General features: G+C 49.6%; 1 protein-coding gene across 1 annotated transcript in view; it reads left to right on the forward strand.

The window, feature by feature from the left end:
- The first annotated feature begins 8,304 nt into the window (after window positions 1-8,304).
- The window catches only part of CUX2 (cut like homeobox 2), a 319,501-nt gene continuing 305,800 nt past the window's right edge, over window positions 8,305-22,005 (forward strand). The window contains exon 1 of the mRNA XM_031650754.1: window positions 8,305-8,509. Within this exon, the coding sequence (XP_031506614.1) occupies window positions 8,384-8,509 (126 nt within the window). The 5' untranslated portion in view covers window positions 8,305-8,383. The remainder of the gene's footprint in view (window positions 8,510-22,005) is intronic.

A 22,005-nucleotide genomic window follows, 5' to 3' on the forward strand; every position in this document is an offset into this window, starting at 1 on the left:
AGAAGTTCCAAGGGGATTGAATGAGTGGAAAGGCAGGAACTGGCTGCCAGGGCAGCAGACACGTTCCTTCTCTTCTCCCACTTGTGCTCCCCCAACACCTGCCCCTGTTGGCTCCAATTTGTCTGAATGGCATCTTTATCCCTGCTTCTCTCCTGCCCTGAGCACTGGCAGCAGAAGCTTAAACAGGGCAGGAAGGGAGGGTGGGAGGAGGGAGAAAAGCAGGCTTTTGTAGCAGGGCTGCCAAAGGGCGCACCTTTTCCTGACCAGCTTCCATATTGTGCTCAGCCATCGTCCTGCTGAGTGAACTCAGGTGGGCTCTTCCACCTCTCTAAGCCTCAGTTTACTTATCTGTAAAGTGGACACAGTCATGCTCAATGTGAGATTTGGGGAGAATGCTGGGGATGGCCTTGGTGCATAGTAGGCACCATTATGACAACAATGATGACGATGACAATGATGATGATGGTGGAGTGGGACAGAGAAAATGTAAGCATCCATATCTCCCTGGCTTACTAAAGGAATAAAAGAATTCTTTCTTTCTTTTTTTTGCTTGGCTCCAGGCCCATGTTTTGCTGATGAGATTAAATGTGAGAACCTCCGATTTGAAGAAGAGGGAGGAGAAATGTTAGCCCAAGGAGGAAGAAGAACAAAGGAAGAGGGAGAAGAGAAGGAGCTGGAGAATCGGAGAGTGAGCGATAAGTGAGAGAAGACGAATGAGTCGTTTGTAGGGAGAGAAATTAAAAATAGAGCCTGGAGAGGCTGCTTTAATGAAGGGGACTTAGGGGAGAGAAAGAAGCAAAGAGGATCTGAAGGCGGTAAGCCCTCCGTGCCTTGCCCTTAAGAAAACCTGTAGCAATAGTCTGCACTCTTCATTGAGGTTTTGGGGGCCCCGTTTGTGGAGTTTTGTTTGGGTGGGTGAAGGGGTGTGCTGGAGGGCTCAGTTCTTCGCAGAGCACAGACAAGGCTGATGTTGCCTTTGGGAGTCCACAGTTCTGGATGCTGATGGAGGAATGGGCCACTGCCCAGGCCAGATAATGGGATCTGGGTGAGATGGAGGGTCAAATGGGTGTCCAGAATTCCACAGTGATTGTTTTTGAGGACTTCAGTCGCTGTCTCATTTACGCACTGGGCTGCTAAAATAGGAACACAGACCTGAAAGGCAGGTGCTTGCCCTGGAGCCAGCTTCTCAGAGGCTCGCACGTTGTGTGCCCAAGGAAGAGCTGTAAGCTGTACAGAGCAGAGGCCTCTAGAACCTTTGGCGAGTGAGTGTCTCTAAACCTCCTGGAAGCTGCCAGCTGTCAAGTGGCATTTCATTCCAGAGATGCTCAAAGAAAATTCAGTCCTGGTTCTGGCCACAGTCCAGTTCAGGAAGGAATCCTGGGCTATTATATGACCAGAGCTATTAGGATGCTTTAAAACAGACAGACAGACAGACAGACAGGCAGAGTATAATGAAGTCAGATTAATCGCAATATGATTCTTCCATTCCAATGTTCAGTGCTGTTGGAAAAAAGGAACAAATTGAATTTCTTTCTTTAAATTCATGGTGTGCTGACATCTCCACCTGGGGTTGATCTTGGTGTATGGTGTGAGGTAGAGATCTAATTGTATTTTTCCCATATGGGTAGCCAGCTGGTTCAGCATCATATTGAAAATGAAATGTATCCTTTCCCCACTAGTTTATTATGCCAGCTTTGCTATCTACTCATGTGTCGGTTCTAAATTTGTATGAGTCTGTTTCTGGGCTTTTGATTTTGTCCCTTGGGTCTATGTATCTTACTAGCTCTCTGTTATTACAGCTTTATAAGAAGTCTTCATCTCTTATAGGAATGATTCTCCTATCTTGTTACTCCTCAAATTTGCCTCAGCTGTTCTTGACCCTTGCATCTTTGTAAGAATTTTTTAGATGGGCTTGTCAAGTTTCATGAAAACCCTTACTGAGGTTTTCACTGGAATGGCCTTAAATGTATGAATTAATTTGAGGACGAGTGACATCATCCTGTTAATTCTTCCAGCCCAAGAACATGGAATCTCGCTATTCAGTCAGCTCTTCTTTTATAGACATCTCAGGTGGACGTGGTATGTGTATGAGTCAGGGTCCCAGGAAGAACGACCCCCACACCTCCCACAAGCAAATGAAGATTCCTGATGAAAAAATAAATTTGTGCTCATAAAAAAGCTTAAAATGATGATGTAGAAATTATCCGGGCATGGTGGCTCATGACTGTAATCCCAGCACTTTGGGAGGCTGAGATGGGAGGGTCACTTGGGTCCAGGAGTTTGAGACCTGCCTGGGCAATATGGCTGGGGTCACAGAGAGACCCAATGTCTGCATAAAATAAAGTAAAAAATTAGCTGGACATGGTGGTGTGCACCTGTAGTCCCAGCTACTTGGGGAGCTGAAGTGGGAGGATCTCTTGAGCCCAGAAGGTTGAGGCTGCAATGAGCTATGTTTGTACCACTGCACTCCAGGCTGGGCAACAGAGCAAGACCCTGCCTCAAAACAAACAAACAAACAAAAGCAACAACGACAAAAAAAGAAATAAGGGGCTGTAAGCCCATTTTCCAGAACTAATATCTGTTAACCATTTGATATCTACTTTTGTTGACTTTTCCCAAAGCACCACATTTTAAGGAAAGAGATTATTCCATAATGCTGTTCTATAACCTGCTTATGTTTACTTTACCATATATCATAGACACATATAAATATATGCCTCAACATATACAAATAGCCCTCACTTTCTTAACAATTGAATTGCATTCCGTGGTAGGGGTCAGTCAGGGCTCCAGCAGGGACACTTAGCTGGGATTTTTTTTGCTTTTTGTTTTTTTTTTTTTTTTTTTTGAGATGGAGTCTCACTCTGTCACCCAGGCTGGAGTGCAATGGTGTGATCTCGGCTCACTGCAACCTCCACCTCCCAGGTTCAAGTGATTCTCCTGTCTTAGACTCCCAAGTAGCTGGGATTACAGGTACCTGCCGCCACACCCAGCTAATTTTTGTATTTTTAGTAGAGACAGGATTTCACCATGTTGGCCAGGCTGGTCTTGAACTCCTGACCTCCAGTGATTCATCTGCCTTGGCCTTCCAAAGTGCTGGGATTATAGGTGTGAGCCACCGTGTCCAGCCTTGGTTGGGATTTTTAAATGAAGAGACCATCTGCAGAGGTGTGGGCAGAGGAATGTTGAGGCCACCAGGTGCCAGCAACAGGGGAAAGCCATTTCCATCCCAGACCTGAAGCAGGAGGAAGAGGGAGCAGTTGCTGGGACCCAGTGAGAGCAGGAGAGGGACAGCTTGGCAGGCGCTGCGTCTGTAGAAGGACCCAGTCACAGCCAAAATGGCAGCAAAGTAGGGAGGGAGCTGGGGAATGAGCACCCCAACCTTCTCTCCTCCTGCCTTCTTATTTCCTACCAGGGCCTCCCACTGGCCAAACCTAAGTGAAAGCCAGAGAGCAAGGGAGCCTGGGAGATGTAGTCCACAGAGGTCAGCTTCCTGGGCACCGAGCAGGTGGAAAATGGTGCAAGAGAGGAGAAAAAGGAGAATGACCAACACAGCTTGAATACAAGATTGCTTTTTTAACTAGTCCCTGGCATTGGAGGGGAATCAGGTCAAGGGAGCCTGTCCCTGTGTTATTTCTCTCCACTGAGCATTGGCCACTGGGCATCAGCACATGGCTCAGGCTGCAGCCCTTGCTTTCTGGGAGTCTACTTTTGCACCCATTCTCCCCCTCCATGAAAGGCAGAACAGCCTCAAGTGCAAAGAGCTCCGACTTGCTGTGAGTGAACCCAGGTATTAGTCCTAGTTTTGGCCCTTTACAACCATGTGACTATGAGCCGACCACTTCTCTCCGGGGCTCAATCTTTGCATCTGCAATATGGGAATACCAATCCCTGCCCAGTCCATTGTGAGGCCAATAATAATGAGATCTAGTACATGCTGTGCATTTACACAGTGCTTCACATAGATTAACTAATTTAATCCTCATCACATGTATGCAATGGCACAATTATTAGCGCCATTGCATACATGATGAAAATGAGGCACAGAGAGGTAAAATAACTTGCCCAACTTGTCACAGAGCTTATAAGTGGCAGAGTTGAAATTCACACCCAGACAATCTGGCTCCAGATGGCTGCTAACCACTATGTTCTATTCTCCTAACCACTATGCGCCTAGTCACTGTGTTATGCTAGTGGTTTATTTATAAAGCATCCAACAACCAGTAGGTGTTTACTAATGGCAGTGGTCGACAGCATCGTGCCAGGATTGGACCTTTTGGCGGGTCACTCTAGCTGCAGGATCCTGGACCTAACCACGGGCCAGCCTCCAGGAACACACCCTGCAGGTGTCCACCAGACAGTCCCATATCCCTTACTCCTAGTGTTGTTTAATACTTCCAGATGAATTCGGATCCTGTAGTTGTTTTTCTCCCTGCCTGGCAGCTGCAGTGGGCAACGCAGAGCTACCGAAGGACATTTTCTTTTGTTTCAGCTTTGATCCTGGGGATTTCGCATATCATTATGTATGTGGCTAAGGACCTGCCATTATCTTCCCCGGGATTCTTACACAGTTAGTGAATTTCCTAAAGGATCCCGGCTCTCTGCTTCTGCTTTTAGGATAGGCTGCCCCAAGCTGCCCTCTGATTCCTCTGGGGGAGGGGAGGTACTTTCTTTTCTACTGTAATTTTTTAATACTCATCTTGATGTGTGAGTCTTTGGGAATCAGGAATTAATCTGAAACCTGTTTAAGTTTTTGCCTATCTGTGTACGTGTGTGTGTGTGTTTGTGGCAGAGGATGTGCTAAGAACATGAAAAACAGCTTTTCACAAAAATATTTAAAACGTTAGTGCTTTAGTTCTTAAATCTAAGGCCATTGTCTGCTGACAAAGTCTGAATTTCCTGGCTTATTATCCTTCATTAAGGACCACCCATAATAATATTTCCCCAGTTAACTCTGTTTGGGGGTAAACACTTATCTGCTTAATTCATTATTGCTAAGTCTGAGATGGTTACAGATGCCTTTGGAGTAGAAGCCCCCACATCTAATAAGCACAGGCACACGATGTACTTGGAATATGGTGGGAAGAGACGGTTGAAATTTATTTTGTGAATAAAGCAATAAGCCACTAGGCAAAGCTAATATGTTTCAGCCCAGACAGAAAGACACGATCATTCAGTATTTATGTAGCAACCCATTCCTCTGTGGGACTGCAAGTTTCTACCATTAAAATTGTTGGAATTCTTCAGAGACTCACTGCATTAAGTCATTTAAAAATATCACAGACTTAAAACAATCTGAATTATTGGATTTTCTCGCTGCTCGTCGGTAAGCATGTTTGCTGTGGCAATTTCCTACTGGGTCAAAGGTGCAGCCTACTTCAGTCAGGAAAGTAGAAAGTCCCGTGCAGAATTTTTATTTGGAAGCCAGTAGTCCCTAACAGGTTAAATGAAGTCAGACCTAGATTTATCTGTTTTTTTCTTTTAACATACTTTCAGATTCCTAGAAATCTTGCCAGGAAAGTAGAAGGAATTTCTGTGTACTAGTCACCTAGAATCTTCAAATGTTAACATTTTGCAACATTGTTTTATCACTGCCTCTAGGTAGACAGATATAGATGAATAAATAGATACATATTATTTTTATCTGCACTGCTTGAGAGTTGGCGACATGATGTCTGTCCCTTTATCCCTAAATACTTCCGTGTGTTCTCTAACACAAGAGTATTTTGTTACATAGCCAGTGTATAATGGTCAAAATCAGGAAATTAACATCGATACACTATTATCTGATCTATTGACTTTATTTTAAATTTGCCATTGGTTCTAATTAATCCACTTTACAGTATAAGAAAATCCAGGATCATATGTTATAATCACTTGTCAAGTCTCTTTAGTTTCCTTTAATTGGAAATAGGTCCTCCATTATTCTGTGTGTTTCATGTGCCACTGACGTTTTTGAAGCGAACAGGCTGTTTATTTTGTAGAATTTTCCCCTCCATTTGGGTTTGTCTGATGTTTCTTCACAATTAGCTTTAGATTATACCCCTTTGACAGGAATACCACAGAAGTGATGTGTCCTTCAAGCACAACATATCAGGAGGTACACGATGTCAATGTGTCCTGTTACTGCAAAATCAGACATAAGTTTAAAATAATTTTTTTTTTTCATCAGCCCCTTGGCTTGCTAAACATTGCTTGGAAGGGATTCACACTCACTCTAGATTTTTTATTACAGGACTTTAAAAAACAGACCCAAAGACAAGGAAGCCACAAGCTTTACAGATGCTCAGGAGAAAAATGTAGCCATTTAAAAAATTGTAATGTGATAGTTATGAAATTTCCCTAAATTCATTTTGCAGAATGAGAGCTGTAATTTAAACCTGAAGTTATCGAGAGCTGAGATAAACCACACATCACGTGCAATTTAATCTGGCAGGGAAACAGGCCACTCGGAATTGCTAACTAGGCCTAATTCATTACATCTCGGTGAATGCAGTACTTTTGGTCTTACGCGTCTTTCAACTCCTCATTAATATATTTACCCAGACCTCATGGAAAATGTATGGGGATGGAAACAAATACTGTATCCTTGTTTAAATCACATTTCATTTTTTAAACAGCTCAAATGATTGCTCAGAAAGATCACACCTTCTTCCGAAGCATTTATGAAACAATTATTTACATTACATTAAAAACTTTAATTGCCGCAAAGCACGTGCTCTGAGACACAAATATTGGAAAATCATCAAAAATATCCATCATGATTCTCTCTTCTTTACAACTCTTCTAAACTTTATCTTTTTTATAACCCACTGTATTGATCTATTGTCCCAGACCAAGAGTGATGTCAGAAGTCCAAGCTGGGTTATAAAAAGAATATAATTTCCATTTGCTGTCCATAAAAGCAAATCTTTTCATCACAGAAAAAGGAAAAACATGCCCTCTTTTTTAGAGTGGGGAAGAGGCTGCGGTGCTATGTGTCAGGGGAAGGGTGACCTCAACTTTTGGGGTGGTGGCAGGGATAGGTAAGGGGGTTGGTGATGGAAGGGGCTGGGAGTATGAGTTCCCCTGGAGGTGAGATTTCGGGAGGAAACAGAGGACCTCGAGCTTGCACAGAGGCAAGAAAAAAAAAGAAAAGAAAAAAACGTAAAACAAGAAATCCAGTCACCCCGGTTGTCCAGAGTCCGAAGAATTGCAAAGGACCGGAACCTCCCTCTAGCCATGCTAAAGACCCTCTCCCCAAAGACAATCACAATAAAGGAATGTCATGTTGCAAAGAACAGAGCCCCGATAATAACGATGATAACAACAGCAGAAACCTCCGAGGTTGTTAAGGATCCGGAGCCCCCACAGCAGGGGTAGGGCACCCTCAACACTCATAACAATAAAACAAGCCCACTGGGGGAAAGGGCCCTCCCAAGGTTTGGTTCAGAACCAAATAATAAACCTCCAATAATAGTCATCACAGTAAAAGGGTTTCACCTTGCAAAGTTGTGGGGGAGTCCCTACAATTGGGTTAAAGACCCCCCGAATAATAACAATAACATAAATCCCTATTGCAAAGGACCTGAGGCCCCGCCCTCGGCCCCCGCCCATAAAGAACCCTGAGCTACTACTCAGACGAAGTCCCCCTCCCCGCCAATAATGATAATATAATGGCGCGGAAACTGTGGGCGGTGGTGGTGACATTTCCCACGACTCAGTGGCGCCCCCGGGCGGCTCCCACCCTCCCGCCGGCCGGCGCGTCTACGCAGCCCCAAGTGCTGGCTGCGACCCTCGGATCCCAAGCATATCTGGCGGAGGAGCGGCGGCAGCCCGAGGCACGTGTTGTGTGTGCTCCGATTGCAAAAGAAAAAAAAATGCATTGCAACTATTAACTTTTTTTTAAGTGTGCAACGCCGGGAGCGGGGGGTAGACAGGTGCAAGCGGGGGCAGGCGCTCCGCGCGCCCGCCTCCCACAGCGCCCCCTCCCAAACTTCCCTTTGCATTGATCAGCACGTTACGTCAGTATTGATAAGTTTGCAAAAAGCCAAAGTCAAGTGCAATCGCGCGGCACACCGACCCCGGACTTGGGGGGGGAGATGCAGCGAGCGCTCCGCGGGCCCGGGAGCCGGCGGCAGGCAGGGCAGCGGCGGCGCCGGCGCCTCTCGGAGAGGCTGCCTCCCCACCCTCCTCCCACCCCATCCCGGCTGCCTCCCGGGCGGGCAGCTCCCGCGGCGCCGCCCGCGCCCTCGGGAGTCGGGGGCGACCAGGACGGCGGCTGGCGGCGGCAGCGGCGAGGGGCAGCAGGTGGCAGGAGGCCGGAGGGCGCCCGGGGCCCGGGGCCGCGGCGCTCGGGGCCGGGCGGCCGGCAGCGGCCCGGGGCTGGGGGAGTCCAGCCCGGATGTGGAAGTGCAGCCGTGAGAAAGCCAAACTCTTGTGTGTGCGCGTTTCGATAGCCCCAAGATGGCCGCCAATGTGGGATCGATGTTTCCAATATTGGAAGCGATTTGATCTACGGCGACTCCAGGTTAGTGCAGGCGCGCCGGCCGCGGCAGTAGGGAGCCCAGGCGCGCCCTGGGCGCGTTGGGGAGGTCCCCGGGCGGGCGGGCGGGCGCCCCGGGGCGGCGGGCGGCGGCTGCCGGGGCTCGCCGGGGCTCGGCCGCCCGCTGCCCATCGATAGGTATTAGGAATTGATCTCGCCGCTGCTCTTTGTTCGGTTGAGTCATCGATTAGCTGCCGCGACCATGGAGAAGCGCTAGTGAGCCCTCGGTCGGCGGAGCGGCCGAGCGGCCGGGCGAAGCGCGGGGAAGGCAGGGGCTGCGACCCCGGGCAGGGGGCTGCTGGCGGGACTCCCCGGCGGTTCCCCTGAGCCGCACTTTGCGCGCCTCCCAACTTCGCGGCGCCCGGGGAGGCCGCGGAGCGCGCCGCTTGCCTGTCCGCACCGGGCTGGGGCTCCGGCGAGGGAGGGAGGGAGCTGGCGGGCAGGGAGGAGGAGGAGGAGAGAGGAGGAGGAAAGGAGGAGGGAGCCGGGGTTGGCGAGGAGGCGGCTCCGCGCCCCGCCGCCCGCCGGCACCTCAGCCGCCGCCGCCCGCCTGGCTGCGCAGCCCGGACGCGCCACCACCCGGGGGCCGCCGCCGCCGCCAGAGCCACCGCCGCCGGACTGGCCGCCCGCGCCGGCAGACCTCTTCTCCTCGGGCCGGGGTCTTGGGGTTCGTCTTTGCTTCTTGCCTTTACCCCCCTTCCACCTCATTCCCAAGTCTAGATGCAGACGGGCGGTGGAGATGGGCCCGGGCGCGCGCAAGTTTGCGCTCCTGCCTCCAGGGCGGTGGAGAGCCGGGAGCAGCGCAGAGCAGGTGACTCCCAGCCCTCCGGCCCATGGGAACTTTTAAATGAGAGATTTTCTCGCTTGTTCTGCCTCCTGCGTTTCTCCCCGCCGCTCCCCTTCTGTCCTCTCTCCCGTCTCTTCTTTCTCCCGTCTCTCCCGTCTCTTCTGTTTCTCTCATCTCTTCTCTGCTCTTTCTCTCTCCTTCCCTAGGGCGACTCTTCCAAACCCCATCACTTTCTCCCCATCCTCCCTTTGTGGGAGTCTGTGTGCCTCCCCCAGATTTGGAGGTATTCTCTGCAGACCCGCTAGGAGCCGGGGTTGGGAGGCGGAATCTCAGAGAACGCACCGTGGAGGCGCAGCTCCGGCCTCTGTTCTATCCCGGGGTGCCCCGGACGCGCCTGGCAAGGCCCCCCAGCCTTGGAGTCTCGCAAAGTCTCGGGGGGTGCGGCGGGGATCAGGGGCGGGAAAATGGTGCGGATAACGGGGCGGTTAGAGCATCCTGCCTTGACCGTGTCATTCGCGGAAGACGCGAGATCATCAGTCTGGAGATAAAAAGGGACCCACTTTTTTTTTTTTTTTTTAATCCGCCGGCAAATCTCGTTAAGTTTCTTCTGATAAGTGGTTCTAGCACCCGCCGCTTCTCCCCGCTTCCCAGTCCTCGTCCTTCCAAACGCCCCGCTCCTCGCTCTCCCCCTCCCCCAAAGCCATTGAGCTGGGGAGAAAATCGGGGCACTGAGGCATGCAGTTAATAACTGCCGAGTGCCTTGCAATTCCGGGTCTGCACTCGAGTTGGGGCTACAGTTTGGTGGCCAACTGAGACGGGCAGGACTGCGAGCTGTGCCTGCCGGCTTAAATGATGCTAAAGTGGCCTTTCTGGAAGAGTGGGGGTTGTGGAGGCAGAGAGAGAGAGAGAGAGAGAGAGAATTGGGCAGCCACATTGGGCTTGGCACGAAGGCCAATGGTAATCGTATTCCCTGCTAATGTTTGTAAATGAGACCCGGGCACGGCTGGGGGACAGCGTCTTTATTTATGATTGATGTTCTGTAACATAAGGAATGACAAGAACGTGGCACACAAGAGGAGAGGAACCAGAAGGGCTGGCGAAAGCCCTTTGCAGGGTCCTATTGTTATTCTGGGCTGGAGAAAATTTCCGCGGCGAGATTTACAGCGCTGGTATTTGCTCCCTGTCGGCCGGAATGTCAGTTAACACAATTTTCATTAGATAACTCGTTTTCAATCCGGGGAGCTCGGGCTGCAGCCCGGGGAGAGGCAGGGGCTGGGTGCTGAGGGGTGGGTGCGGCTCCCGGGGGGCTAATGTCTGAGCTGGGGAGGTTGGAACCTCACTCTCTTCAATCTTCTACCCAAGGGGTCTTTTGTAGAACGGTTGAGGTCACCCAAATCTTGATTCCAGCTGGACGCCCATTGATCTGGGAACCCTTTGTTAGCGTTTTAGAAGATGCATAGATGGAAAGCAAATTTGAACTGGAAAGGATGAAGGTAAGGGGTGGTGGAGGGGTTTGTTCAGGTGATGGGGAGATAGGACCTAGACCTCCCAGCCTACAGGGTGAATGTGTGAAGGGGGGGGGGTTGTTCGTTAAGACAATGGCTGGTACCGGAGAAGGCTCTTAGGGAAGGGGGGTAAACTCATTTACATCGATATTAAGTGGAGGGGGTATCCCTGTGGGAGTTTGCAAGGCAGCACACTTCTAGAAAGCAGAGAAATAAACGTGGCAGCCGTGGCCGCGTGCAAACATTTTGGCCCTCCATCTGCTGTGTTCACCACCCCCAGCCTGAAATCTTCAGTTGGTCCCCTGGCCAACAGGCCGCAGCCCCCCACCCCCACCCCACCCCATATCCTCACTGATGGCATTTTTGTTGGAAGTGGATTAGGAGCCTAAGCACTTTGGCCTGGGATCCTCTCTTGTACATAATGCCAGTGACTCCTACGACACATTTTTATTTTCATTTTTCCCCCTCCCCTGCTTTCCTCTTATAGGGGAGATAGACAGAAAGGAGAACTTCTGCCGGCTTGTTCTGAGACCAGGTAGGAGAGGCAGGTCCCCAGGCCCAGGCCTGGGCAGCCAGAGAGCCCTGGTCCCGCATCCTGAGGCTGAGCTGCCTGTGATGGTGAGGAGGTGCGTTGCTTTCACTCCTGGCTGTTCAGGTTGAATGGTTTCTCACAGCGTGGTTGCTGAGCATTAAAGTGGCCTAGGCAGCATAGGCCGCCCTGTGTCCCCAGGCCATACCACGTCGCTGACGCCGTACTGATCCTGGCAAGAAAGGTGACCTTGTATCAGCCTGGCGTCCAGCCCTCCGGAAATGTATATTTTTCAAAAATGAAAGCGTTCCCGTTATTATTCCTTCCAGCACCGTCTCTGTACATAGCAGGGCTGTTTTCCTAGCCTGGAAGTCAGTCAACAACCTTAATGACTTTGGGCGGATGGTAAAGGTGATCTGAGATATGCCACCCTACTCCACCACTCCTGAAACTACCTCCCCCCATCTTTGCTTCTTTTTTGCCTTTGCAGCTAGCCGCTCAGGAAACGAGAAGAAATAAAATTCCATCCAAAGATAATGCTAGGCATATTTCATTTGGTTATAAGATTGCTTTATGGTGAACATTACTAATGCAGTATTTTTTTATGGCTTTTCTGTGTATAATCGTCGTAACCGGATTCATACCTTTATGATTTTCTTTTTCTGCTTAACTTTCTACTTTTCTTACGATGCTCTGGGTCCAGTCTCCCATGCTGTCTTCCCTGACTCCAAAGAGAGTTAATTGAGCTAACAATGAGCTGGGGGGGCACCCTGTCCAAATGAGGGTCCCCAGACCAAATGCTCATCTGTGTTTCTGGGGAGGAAGGAGCTTGGCCGATAGGATTACATAGTACTAATTTGGGAGGAAGGGGCAAATTCTGCTTCGGATGTCAGCAGTTGGGAGGCAGATCAACAGTATAAGCAAAGAGAGGCCGGACTTTTCCAAGGAGTTTGGAGAAACTTCCGGGAACACTCAGTCTCCTGGCGCAGGAGAGCAAGATGGTGCTTGATGGAATATTTTCCCCTGCTCAAAGTTTAGAAAAGAGCAGGGATGTGATTAAAATATTATAACCTTATGATATTCTGAAGTGCATAAATTTTACATATCAGCCACAGAGAGTTTAGACATCCATTAGAGCCTCTGACAGCTTGACTTATCTAAATGTGCTATCATTTAACAATGTGTCAAAATTCCTCTTTCTATAGATGACAGCAGTAAATAAGCTATCAGCCCTGTTGGCGGAATCCTAACTTTGGAAACTTCGCCATAATAGAATTACTGCCGAGGTCCAATTGCAGCCGAGGTGGGGAGCGTGAGCCCGCAGAGCTTGGCATGGCTCAGCCCCCTGAGAGGGGTTGGCATTAGGTGAGGACCGCTCTGAGAATAAGACAAACCCTTGGACTCTCTTATAACTCCAGCCAGTGGGTGACCCCATTCCCTCTGCCTCTCCAAGTCCGTAGAACCCACACCCTGTGGCCCTTTTCTGCAGAAAGAGCTAGAAACAGGTGTTGAGAATTTATTTAAAGAACCCAGCAGCCTTTTCTGGGTATCCCAAAATTGTAGTTTCTCAACTTGACAGAGATTGCTTCTCAAAGACAGGCTCTCTCTTTGAATGCAAGAAGAAAAAACAAGCAACATCTCATCCCTCACTGGTTTTGCTGTTGGGGGTCTTGAAATTTCTTTTATTAATACTTGAATTCACTGTAGAAAATGGAGAAACCACGGACCAGCTAAAAGAAGCAAATAAGTGTCTCGGTGGGTTATTTCAGATGAGCACGGTGCTATTTTGACCAGAGGGAACAGCTTTTCTGATGCTGGTGGTGGTTTTTCTTTCTCTTTTCTTCTTCTTCTTTTTTTTTTTTTTAAACTCTCCTGTTAAAAAGAGGATTCTATCTTCGAACTTGACATTCTGTCGTGGTAACCTTTCTTCCGGCAGATGGGATTTCAAACGTGAGCACCTTGGCTGGTGCTAAATATATGGTCCTGGATGATGGTAGACAGGGCTGCCCAGAAATTGTGGTTTTCTGTGCTACTTCTGAAAGGGCTGAATTTCCGGCGGCTTCCTGGCTATCTAATTCAAAGGCCGGGCCTGGCAGAGGTGAAGCATTGGAAGGGGACTCAGGTGGTGACCTGCCTTTGTTCCTGGCCTTGGGATTCAGGGTCCCATCTTCTGTTTGATATTTTTCTTCTGGAGGTGCTTGTTATTTATGATGTTGTCATATACTGGAGGGTGTCAGGGATGGTAGAGGTTGGCAGGGGGGAAGGACCCCAAGACCTGTATTCTGTGGCCTCTAGCGCTCCTGGGTGAACCATCCTACATCACAATTCTCCTGCTTCTTAGCCCATGAAGTCGGCTGGCTGTGCCCACCTTTGCTGTACGAGTTTTTGTAAAGGTGAAGGATGCTGTCACCTTTGTGGGTCACTTAAATGCGTTGTCTTCTTCTTTTTTGTTTTTTCAAGATGGAGTCTGGCTCTGCCACCCAGGTTGGAGTGCAGTGGCGCAATCTTGGCTAACTGCAACCTTCACCTCCCGGGTTCACGTGATTCCCAAGTAGTTGGAACTATGGGCGCACGCCACCATGCCTGGCTGATTTTTGTGTTTTTAGTAGAGACAGGGTTTTGCAGTGTTGACCAGGCTGGTCTTGAACTCCTGACCTCAAATGATCCGCCAGCCTCGGCCTCTCAAAGTGCTGGGATTACAAGCGTGATGACCTTGGGCCCCTCCCCTTCTTTCTCCATCGTGGTCGTGGTGTGGGGCTTTTAAGCAATATTTTTGAAACAAAAAATTCTGTCTAGGATGGAGTTACTTGGTTTCTAAGCCTCAATGAGCCCTTCACCAAAATGACTTGTAGTGTTTTGGAGGGTATAGACTTTATATTCCTATTATGGCCCAGGCGAGGTGGCTTATGCCTATAATCCCAGCACTTTGGGAGGCTGAGGTGGGAGGATTGCTTGAGGCCAGGAGTTTGAGACCAGCCTGGGCAACATAGTGATACCCCTTCTCTACAAAAAATAAAAAAATTAGCTGGACATGGTGGCACCTGCCTGCAGTCCCAGATACTCAGGAGGCTGAGGTGGGAGAATTGCTTGAGCCCAGGAGGTGGAGGCTGCACCGAGCTATGATCATACCAGTGCACTCCAGTCTGAGCAACTGAGCAAGATCCTGTTTAAAAACGAAAAAGAAAAAAAATATACTCCTATCATGTTTAGATTAAATTCAAATTCTTTTCCCCTGACAGATCCCCCAGGATCTGCCCCATTCTCTCGATCTCTCTGGCTCCCTCTCCAACCACTGTCCCACAGCGGCCTTCTCTTTGTCTCATAAACACATCGAGCACATTCCCACCTCAGGGCCTTTGCATGTATGCTTTCTTCTGCCTGAGACCCTTTTCCTCCCATCTCCCTGTGGTTGTCTCCTTCATCTCTTTCATTCTGAGCCCAAATGTCGTGACCACTCAGCCTAAAGAAAACTAAAGAAGCTTCCACCACTGGTTCCCCACTGTAATATGCAGATGTGCTCCCATATTGCTAAGGACACCCCAGAGGGTTTTGACCATAGAACCCTCTCAGGGTATGGTCTCTCTCTACACATGCTAGGTTTACCATCAGATGGGGCCAACCTTTTTCTGTAGAGTTGGATAATAATACACTGGGCTTCGTGGGCCATAAGCCTCCACTCTGCGATTAGCATGAAACAGCCGTAGACAATAAGAATGAATGGACGAGGCTGTGTTCCAATAAAACTTTATTTATACCAACAGGCAGGGGGCCGGATTTGGCCTGAGAACTGTAGTTTGCCTGCCCTGGGTCTACTGTTCTATGTCATGGCTGTCATATATAGGCTGTGGCATGGCTGAAGTTTTAACTTTCCAGTTAAGAGTATTAAAGTGGATCAAACTCAGTTCCCAAAACTTGTTCTTGACCCTTTCCCTCCAGAGAGAAGCATGAAGAGTCAGGGTGGTAAGGGGCCCCTGCCTGGCTTCAAATCCTGACTCCATTACCTACCAGCTGTGTGACCTTGGATGAGTCACTTAACCTCGCCAAGCCTTACTTTATTTGTCTTTAAATGGGACTAATAATAGTCTCCACCTTCTAGGTTGTTCAGGAAGATTAAACCACTTTGAACATGAAAGGGCACAGTGTGGGCACACAGTTGCTGCCCTGTGAGTCTGAGTGACTTCGTATTGTCATTGGTATTTTTAGAGTATGAGAGGAGAAAACCAAATAAACAGCAGTGGCTGGAACTTGCTGGCCTTGCAGGCTGTTTTAGAGATTTCTGGGCAAGTTTTCTCTTCTCTCTTACTCCATTGGGGGTTTACTATATTAGTATTGTACTAATATTATATGTAGTATCTTATATTTTGGGAGCTCTGACTACAGAAATTGCAGATTGGGAGCTATGTCTGGCCCATGGATATGTCTGTCTAGATTAGTGTGATATTTAAAAACACTTTTGTGTAAGTTGTCAGCATTTAGAACGCAGGAGATTTACCTAAGAAATCCAGGTGACTAGTGTCCCCTGAAAATCAGGAGCTCTGGCCACACTGGGCAGGTCCAATGGAGAAGGGAGTGGAGACCTGGGAGGGACATTCCAGGCAGAGGGAACAGTCAGTGCCAGGGCCCTATGCCAGGGGTCCTCAGTGGGTCAGGCTAGCTGTCAGGGTCCTGGGGAGGGTCTTCTCTGTAGCTCAAGGCCACAGGTTGCACCTTCCCAGTGCCTAGTTCCAGAAGAGGCTGCATTTCCAGAACAAATGAAAGGCTCCTGACTAACCCATGAAGATACCTGGTCAGTAGCGTTCAGAGCCTGCTGTCTCTGCTTCTTCCCAGGAGCCCACACCCCCAAAAATGGGCCTGTGGCTGTCCCCTGAAACCCCTCCCGAGCACACCCCAGCCTCTGCCAGTCTTCAGTTCAGCCCAGTGAAACAGCAGTTGCAGGATATGCATTTGTCATTAAAAAGAAAGAAAGAAATCAATCAATCAATCCTTTGGCCTCTTTGGCCTGAGCTGGTCGTTTGCCCAGAGACGCCGGGGGGCCCAGCGGTGCTTAAGACTCTGTGAGCTGCCCGTCGCTCAAGCTGGATGGGGTAAATGGCTCCCCAGGAACCATTATGGTCCATTGACTTGCCCAGCCGCCGGTGTGGACCGTGGGTGCTGCGGATCCGGAGACCACAGGGGTCACAGGGGCCGCCAGCCCAGGGCAGATTTCCCTGAGTGGGGCCGTCACTCCTAGACCTTGCTGCTACAGACGCCTGCGAGTGTCTGTCATCCGCTACGAGTGTCTGTGGGTGCGGGTGTCCCAGGGGATGTGGTGTGCAGAATCAAGCCCTATACCCTCCACCTCCAAAGACTACCTGGACTCTGGAGCCAGGAGGCCAGGGTTCAAATCCCAGCCCTGCCACTTACCAGCTGTGTGACCTTGGGTGAGTCACTTAACCTTTCTGAGCCTCACTTTTCTCATATATAAAATGGGGATAATAGTAGTAGTCACCTCCTTAAGAATTGTTGTGATGACATTTATTATTATTTTTTTGAGACAGGGTCTCACTCTGTCACCCAGGCTGGAGTGCAGTGGTGCCATCAGGGCTCACTACAGCCTCAACCTCCTAGGCTTGGGTGATCCTCCCAAGTCAGCCTCCCAAGTAGCTGGGATTATAGGTGCACCACCACCACGCCTGGCTTTTTTTTTTTAAATGTAGACATGGAGGTCTCACCACGCTACCCAGGCTAGTCTTGAACTCCTGAGCTCAAGTGATTCTCCCACCTCAACCTCTCAAAGTGCTGGGATTACAGGTGTGAGCCACTGTGCCCAGCCTGTTTTGAGGATTAAGTGAGTTAATGCATACGAAGCACTGAGATCCATGCCCAGCACATTGAAACATGATATAATGTTAAAATGAATAATAATTGCAATTATCCTTCACTCCAGAACTGTACATTCACCACTTATGGTATAATTAATAGTTATATATAAAAACACAAATACAATAACTAATAATTACGTATTAAAGATGATATAGCAAGCAAGGAAGGCAAGGTGCCAGCTCTCTCAGAGCCCACAGGCCACGGGATGAGTGGATGCACATGTCATTTCCCGGATGGACAAGGAGAATAGATTCCAAGATAGCATATGGCAAAGGAATTGCCTGGGTCTGGACCTCAGGGGATGCTTCCTGGAAGAAATGACCCTTCCGTTGAGATCTCAAGGACAAGGTTAGGGAAAAGCATCTCAGAAGAGGGAATAGCATTTGCGGAGACCCCGAGGAGGGTGGAAGAATTGTGCCTCCAAGGAACTGAAGGAAGCAGTATGGCCAAGGGAAGATTCTGAGCAGGCTATTGGGCCCGCCCCATCCTCACTTTTGCCACCTGCCAATGAGGAGTAGGGATGGAGGATATAACATGACACTGCATGGCCGGGTGCGGTGGCTCATGCCTGTAATCCCAGCACTTTGGGAGAATGAGGCGGGCAGATCATTTGAGGTCAGGCATCTGAGACCAGCCTGGCCAACATGGTGAAACCCTGTCCCTACTAAAAATACAAAAATTAGCCAGGCGCGGTGGCTCACGCCTGTAATCCCAGCACTCCAGGAGATACCATTGCTACACCCATCTTCCAGATGAGAAGACCATGCCTCTGAAAGGGGAAATAACTTGCCCAAAGACACATATCTAGGAAGAAAGGAGAAGAGCTGGGATTTGAATCCTAGTTGCCCGGTGCATACTCGCGAGATAGCAATGGTAGTAGGAGAAAGGGCATTCCATGAGAATGCATCGTGCCCATCTTCAACTTCAAGGAGTGTGATTGGCCCCCATGCTGCACTGGAAATCCATCCCATAGCTGGCCCAGCCAGGGGCAGAGTGCAGCAGAAATTCTGTTGCAGACTCGTACCTGGGACACATGGGACCCCCTGCTAACTCCATGGCAGTCTAGGAGCTTCCATCAACCAAACAGCCTTCCTCCCGTCCTTCCGTCCTCTCTCTTCTTCATACTGGCTCCCTCCAGCAGGTGCAGACGTTGACCCTTACACATCTCTTTGCCATGTAACCGTGCCTTCAAGTCTGTTTCTTGTCCCACAGGAAAGAAGAAATGGGACTGGGACATCTGCATGAGGCTCTCAGGGTGTAGGAGACTCTCCATTGAGGTTGCTGTCATGTCTTGGGGGGCGCCGGGGAGCCGTCACTCCCAGCACTGTCTCTTTCCTGGTTATCTGTCCTTACTTGCCCTCAGGCTTTAGGATCCCCCCATCCTATCCCCCTCCCATCCCCGCCACTCTCTCCGTCTTTACTCGAGCCCCTGTGGCCTCCTTGCTGTGCCTCAAACAAGCCAAGCATGTCCCAGCCTCAGGGTCTTGGCACTTACTGTTCCTTCTCTCTGAGACAATTTCCAGACACCTCCCTTCAGTTAGTTCGGTCCTCCACTTGAATACCACCTCCTCAGAGAGGTCCTCCTTGACTTCTCTTTCCAAATCAGCTCCCCTCTCCTCACTTTACCTCACCTGATGTGATTAATATTTATTTGTATATTTATTTGTTCATTTGTTTACTGTCTGCTTCCCTCTCTGGGGAGGGCAGGGACATAGTAAGTGCTCAATAAATATTTGAATGATGGGGTGGCTGAATCCACAGGAGGGATGAGGTTGGGGGCAGTTGCCCCTTGACTTCACCTTGAAGGGCAGTCTTGGGGGACCCCTGGCTCACTGGCTCTTGAAAGTTGCTGGGAATTGGGCACCGGCCTCAGGCCTGTGGCAAATGAGGGTTTACCTTTAGCTCCATCAGTCTCGCCTTAGGGTGACCCCACTTCCAACCTGGGAAGCAGCTCCCATCTAATTAATATATCTATTTATTAATTGCTGGCAGGCTGCAGGTCATAAGCGATGATTTGGTGGCCTCAGCCACAGAGAGCTGAAAGCATCCCTATAACCTGTGAGATGGCTGTCGTCTGGGACACAAGACAGCCAGTTAACGTCCTCGGACCCAGGTGACATTCTTCTCCTGATTCCCAGGCCCACTGGATCAGCCCAGCAGGCATGAGAATGTGGCCTGGGTCTTTGGGCAGTGATCCCAGGGTTGAGGGGCTTTCTTTCCCACCATGCCCAGGGACCCCTTGTTTATAATCAGGCAGGAGACCCATCTTTCCTTCTGTGGCTGGGCTCCAGTTTTTCTGTCTAGAATGGAGCATCCCTGGTTTGTTGAGACAGGTCATTTATTCATTTGATGAGCATTTTTCAGCCCCAGCTATGTGTCCCAAGCTGCCTGAGATGTTGAGAGTGTAGCAAAGAACAAAACAGACCAAGTCCTGCCCTCATAAAGCTTCTACTTCATAATCATTTGGAGGTAGAAGTACTTTTCTTCAAGGATCGTGAGAAGTAGAAAGTGACAGTTCCATGTAGACACTTGGCCTAGGGCTGGGCATGTTGTGAGCCTTTCCTAATGGTGATTATTATTAATTGCTATTTATTATCTTTATTGGCAGTTGTTATTGTTATCTTTCTTAAAATGGAAGGGCATTTCCTGTTGAATTTCAGCAAGGAGCTGCACCTGCAATGATGGGAGCTGGGCTCGGAGTGGTCAGATCTTGCTTCAGACCCCGATCTTGCCACTTCCTCACTGGGAGGCTTTTGGCAACTCCCCGGTTTTGTAAGCCTCAGCTTCCTCATCTGTAAAATGGGACTGAAACACAGCCCCTACCTCACAGGGACATTGAGAAGATTTGATTTGATGGAGAGCCCATAACACACACTTGGGACACCATCATTCCCCAATAAACAAGAGCAACTAGTATTACCTTTATTATTATTGCCATCATTGTTGTTTGTCATTCACCTCTGAGGCCTCACTGGTCAGCTCAGAGGTGCCCAAATCTGGGTGGAGCCTAGAGATTGATTTGTAGTATTAGCCGCTCAGGTATCAGATGAGAGAAGCTCACCTGAACTCCAGCCCGGCGCAGGAACCCCCACCATACCCTGTAAGGACAGGAATCTAACCTGGGTCTTTCTCCCAGCGCGGCCCACCCGGAGCCAGCAGCCAGCATCCAGGTGCACTGGCTCTTTGCAGAGAAGCCTGGGACAGGAGGTCAGGCCTCCCTGCATGCCGCCTGGCAGGGCTTAGCAAGGCCGGGCCTGGCTTTGTGGGTCAGAAGACAGCTTGCAGAGAGGCCTGTGCAGGCCTGGAATTTCTTTAACAAATGGAGCTTGCACTCTTACTGCAATGCCAGACAGTGTTCACAGCCCTTTATATTGTCTTATTTTTAATTCCCACAGCAACTTTATGAAAGGAAAACTATGACCATTCCCATTTTACAGATGAGCAGAGTGAGGCACAGAAGGCTTAGTCCCTGGCTACATTGCCAGGAAGCAGCCCAGCCTGGACTTGAACCCAAGACCCAGGGCTGTTGGCCACCCATATTCCTGCTGTGGCCTCACTAATGGCCAGAGGTGCCCCTCCCAGGACTGATGTCTGTCTCATGCCACTGCTGAGGTTCCCCCATCTACAGTCACTATGTCAGTATTTTTCTCTGTATGCTTTTTTTTTTTTTTTTTTTTTTGAGGCAGAGTCTGGCTCTGTTGCCCAGGCTGGAGTGCAGTGGTGCAATCTCAGCTCACTGCAACCTCCGCCTCCCAGGTTCAAGCAATTCTCCTGCTTCAGCCTCCCAAGTAGCTGGGATTACAAGCGTGCGCCACCACGCCTGGCTAATTTTTTATTTTCAGTAGAGACGGGTTTCACCATGTTGGCCAGACTAGTCTTGAATTCCTGACCTCATGTGATCTGCCTGCCTCCGCCTCCCAAAGTGCTGGGATTGCAGGCGTGAGCCGCCGCGCCCGGCCCCTTTCTGTTCTTTTTAAAAACCTTTGAAGATACTTTGCCACCGTCAACTCATGGAAATGGATTTGGGCCCCAAAGCCTGAGAAGCATGGGTCGGGGGAAGGTGAGAGAAAGCTCCCCGCTCCCAGCTGGGAGCGTGTCTCCCAGCCAGGAGAATGAGCGCCACCCGGCCATCCATTCCCGGCCCCGCTGGTCCTGGAGCCGTGTGGCGCGCCCTGTCGTCCGGCCTGCGTTCCGCAAGATGGAATTCTCGGCCGGGGCTGGTAATAAGCAGGTATTGATTGCTGCCGTGGTCATTATCAAGATTTATTTAGTCAATATGGCCTCCCCGGTCAATAAATCGTGTCGTTGATAAAGAAGGAAGGAGATAGACTTGTAGCCTTTATTAAAAAAGTTTTTTAGAATTTTTTTTAAAAGTCAAGTCCAACCCTCCTTTCTGTGGCTGAACTACAGTTTGCGTTTTTACCTTATAAGCTCTTTCTTTCCATGGCAAACCTTACACTCATTGCTCCGGCTCCAGGAAGCAAGGACTTGGGGCTGGGGCTGGGGCTGGAGAATGGTCCCTGGCCTTCGTTCTTTCATTGAATCCTCCCGGCATCCCTCGGGGCAGGCTCTGGTGTCACCCTATTTTGCAGCTGAGGCTGCTGAGGCCCAGGGAGGTTCATTCCCTAGCCCAAGGTCACACAAGACTCGGACGCGGACAGTCCGGCCAGAGTCTTTGCTCTGAATCTGACACGAATCCATCAGATAGCAGGTATTTCTTGAGCACGCGCTATCGGCCCTGCACAATGCCAGGTGCTGGGTGTGGCAGGGCAAGCTAAACAAATAAATGTGTAATGAC

This window comes from Papio anubis, chromosome 9 (assembly GCF_008728515.1).
Source record: "Papio anubis isolate 15944 chromosome 9, Panubis1.0, whole genome shotgun sequence".
NCBI classification, from domain to species: Eukaryota; Metazoa; Chordata; class Mammalia; order Primates; family Cercopithecidae; genus Papio; species Papio anubis.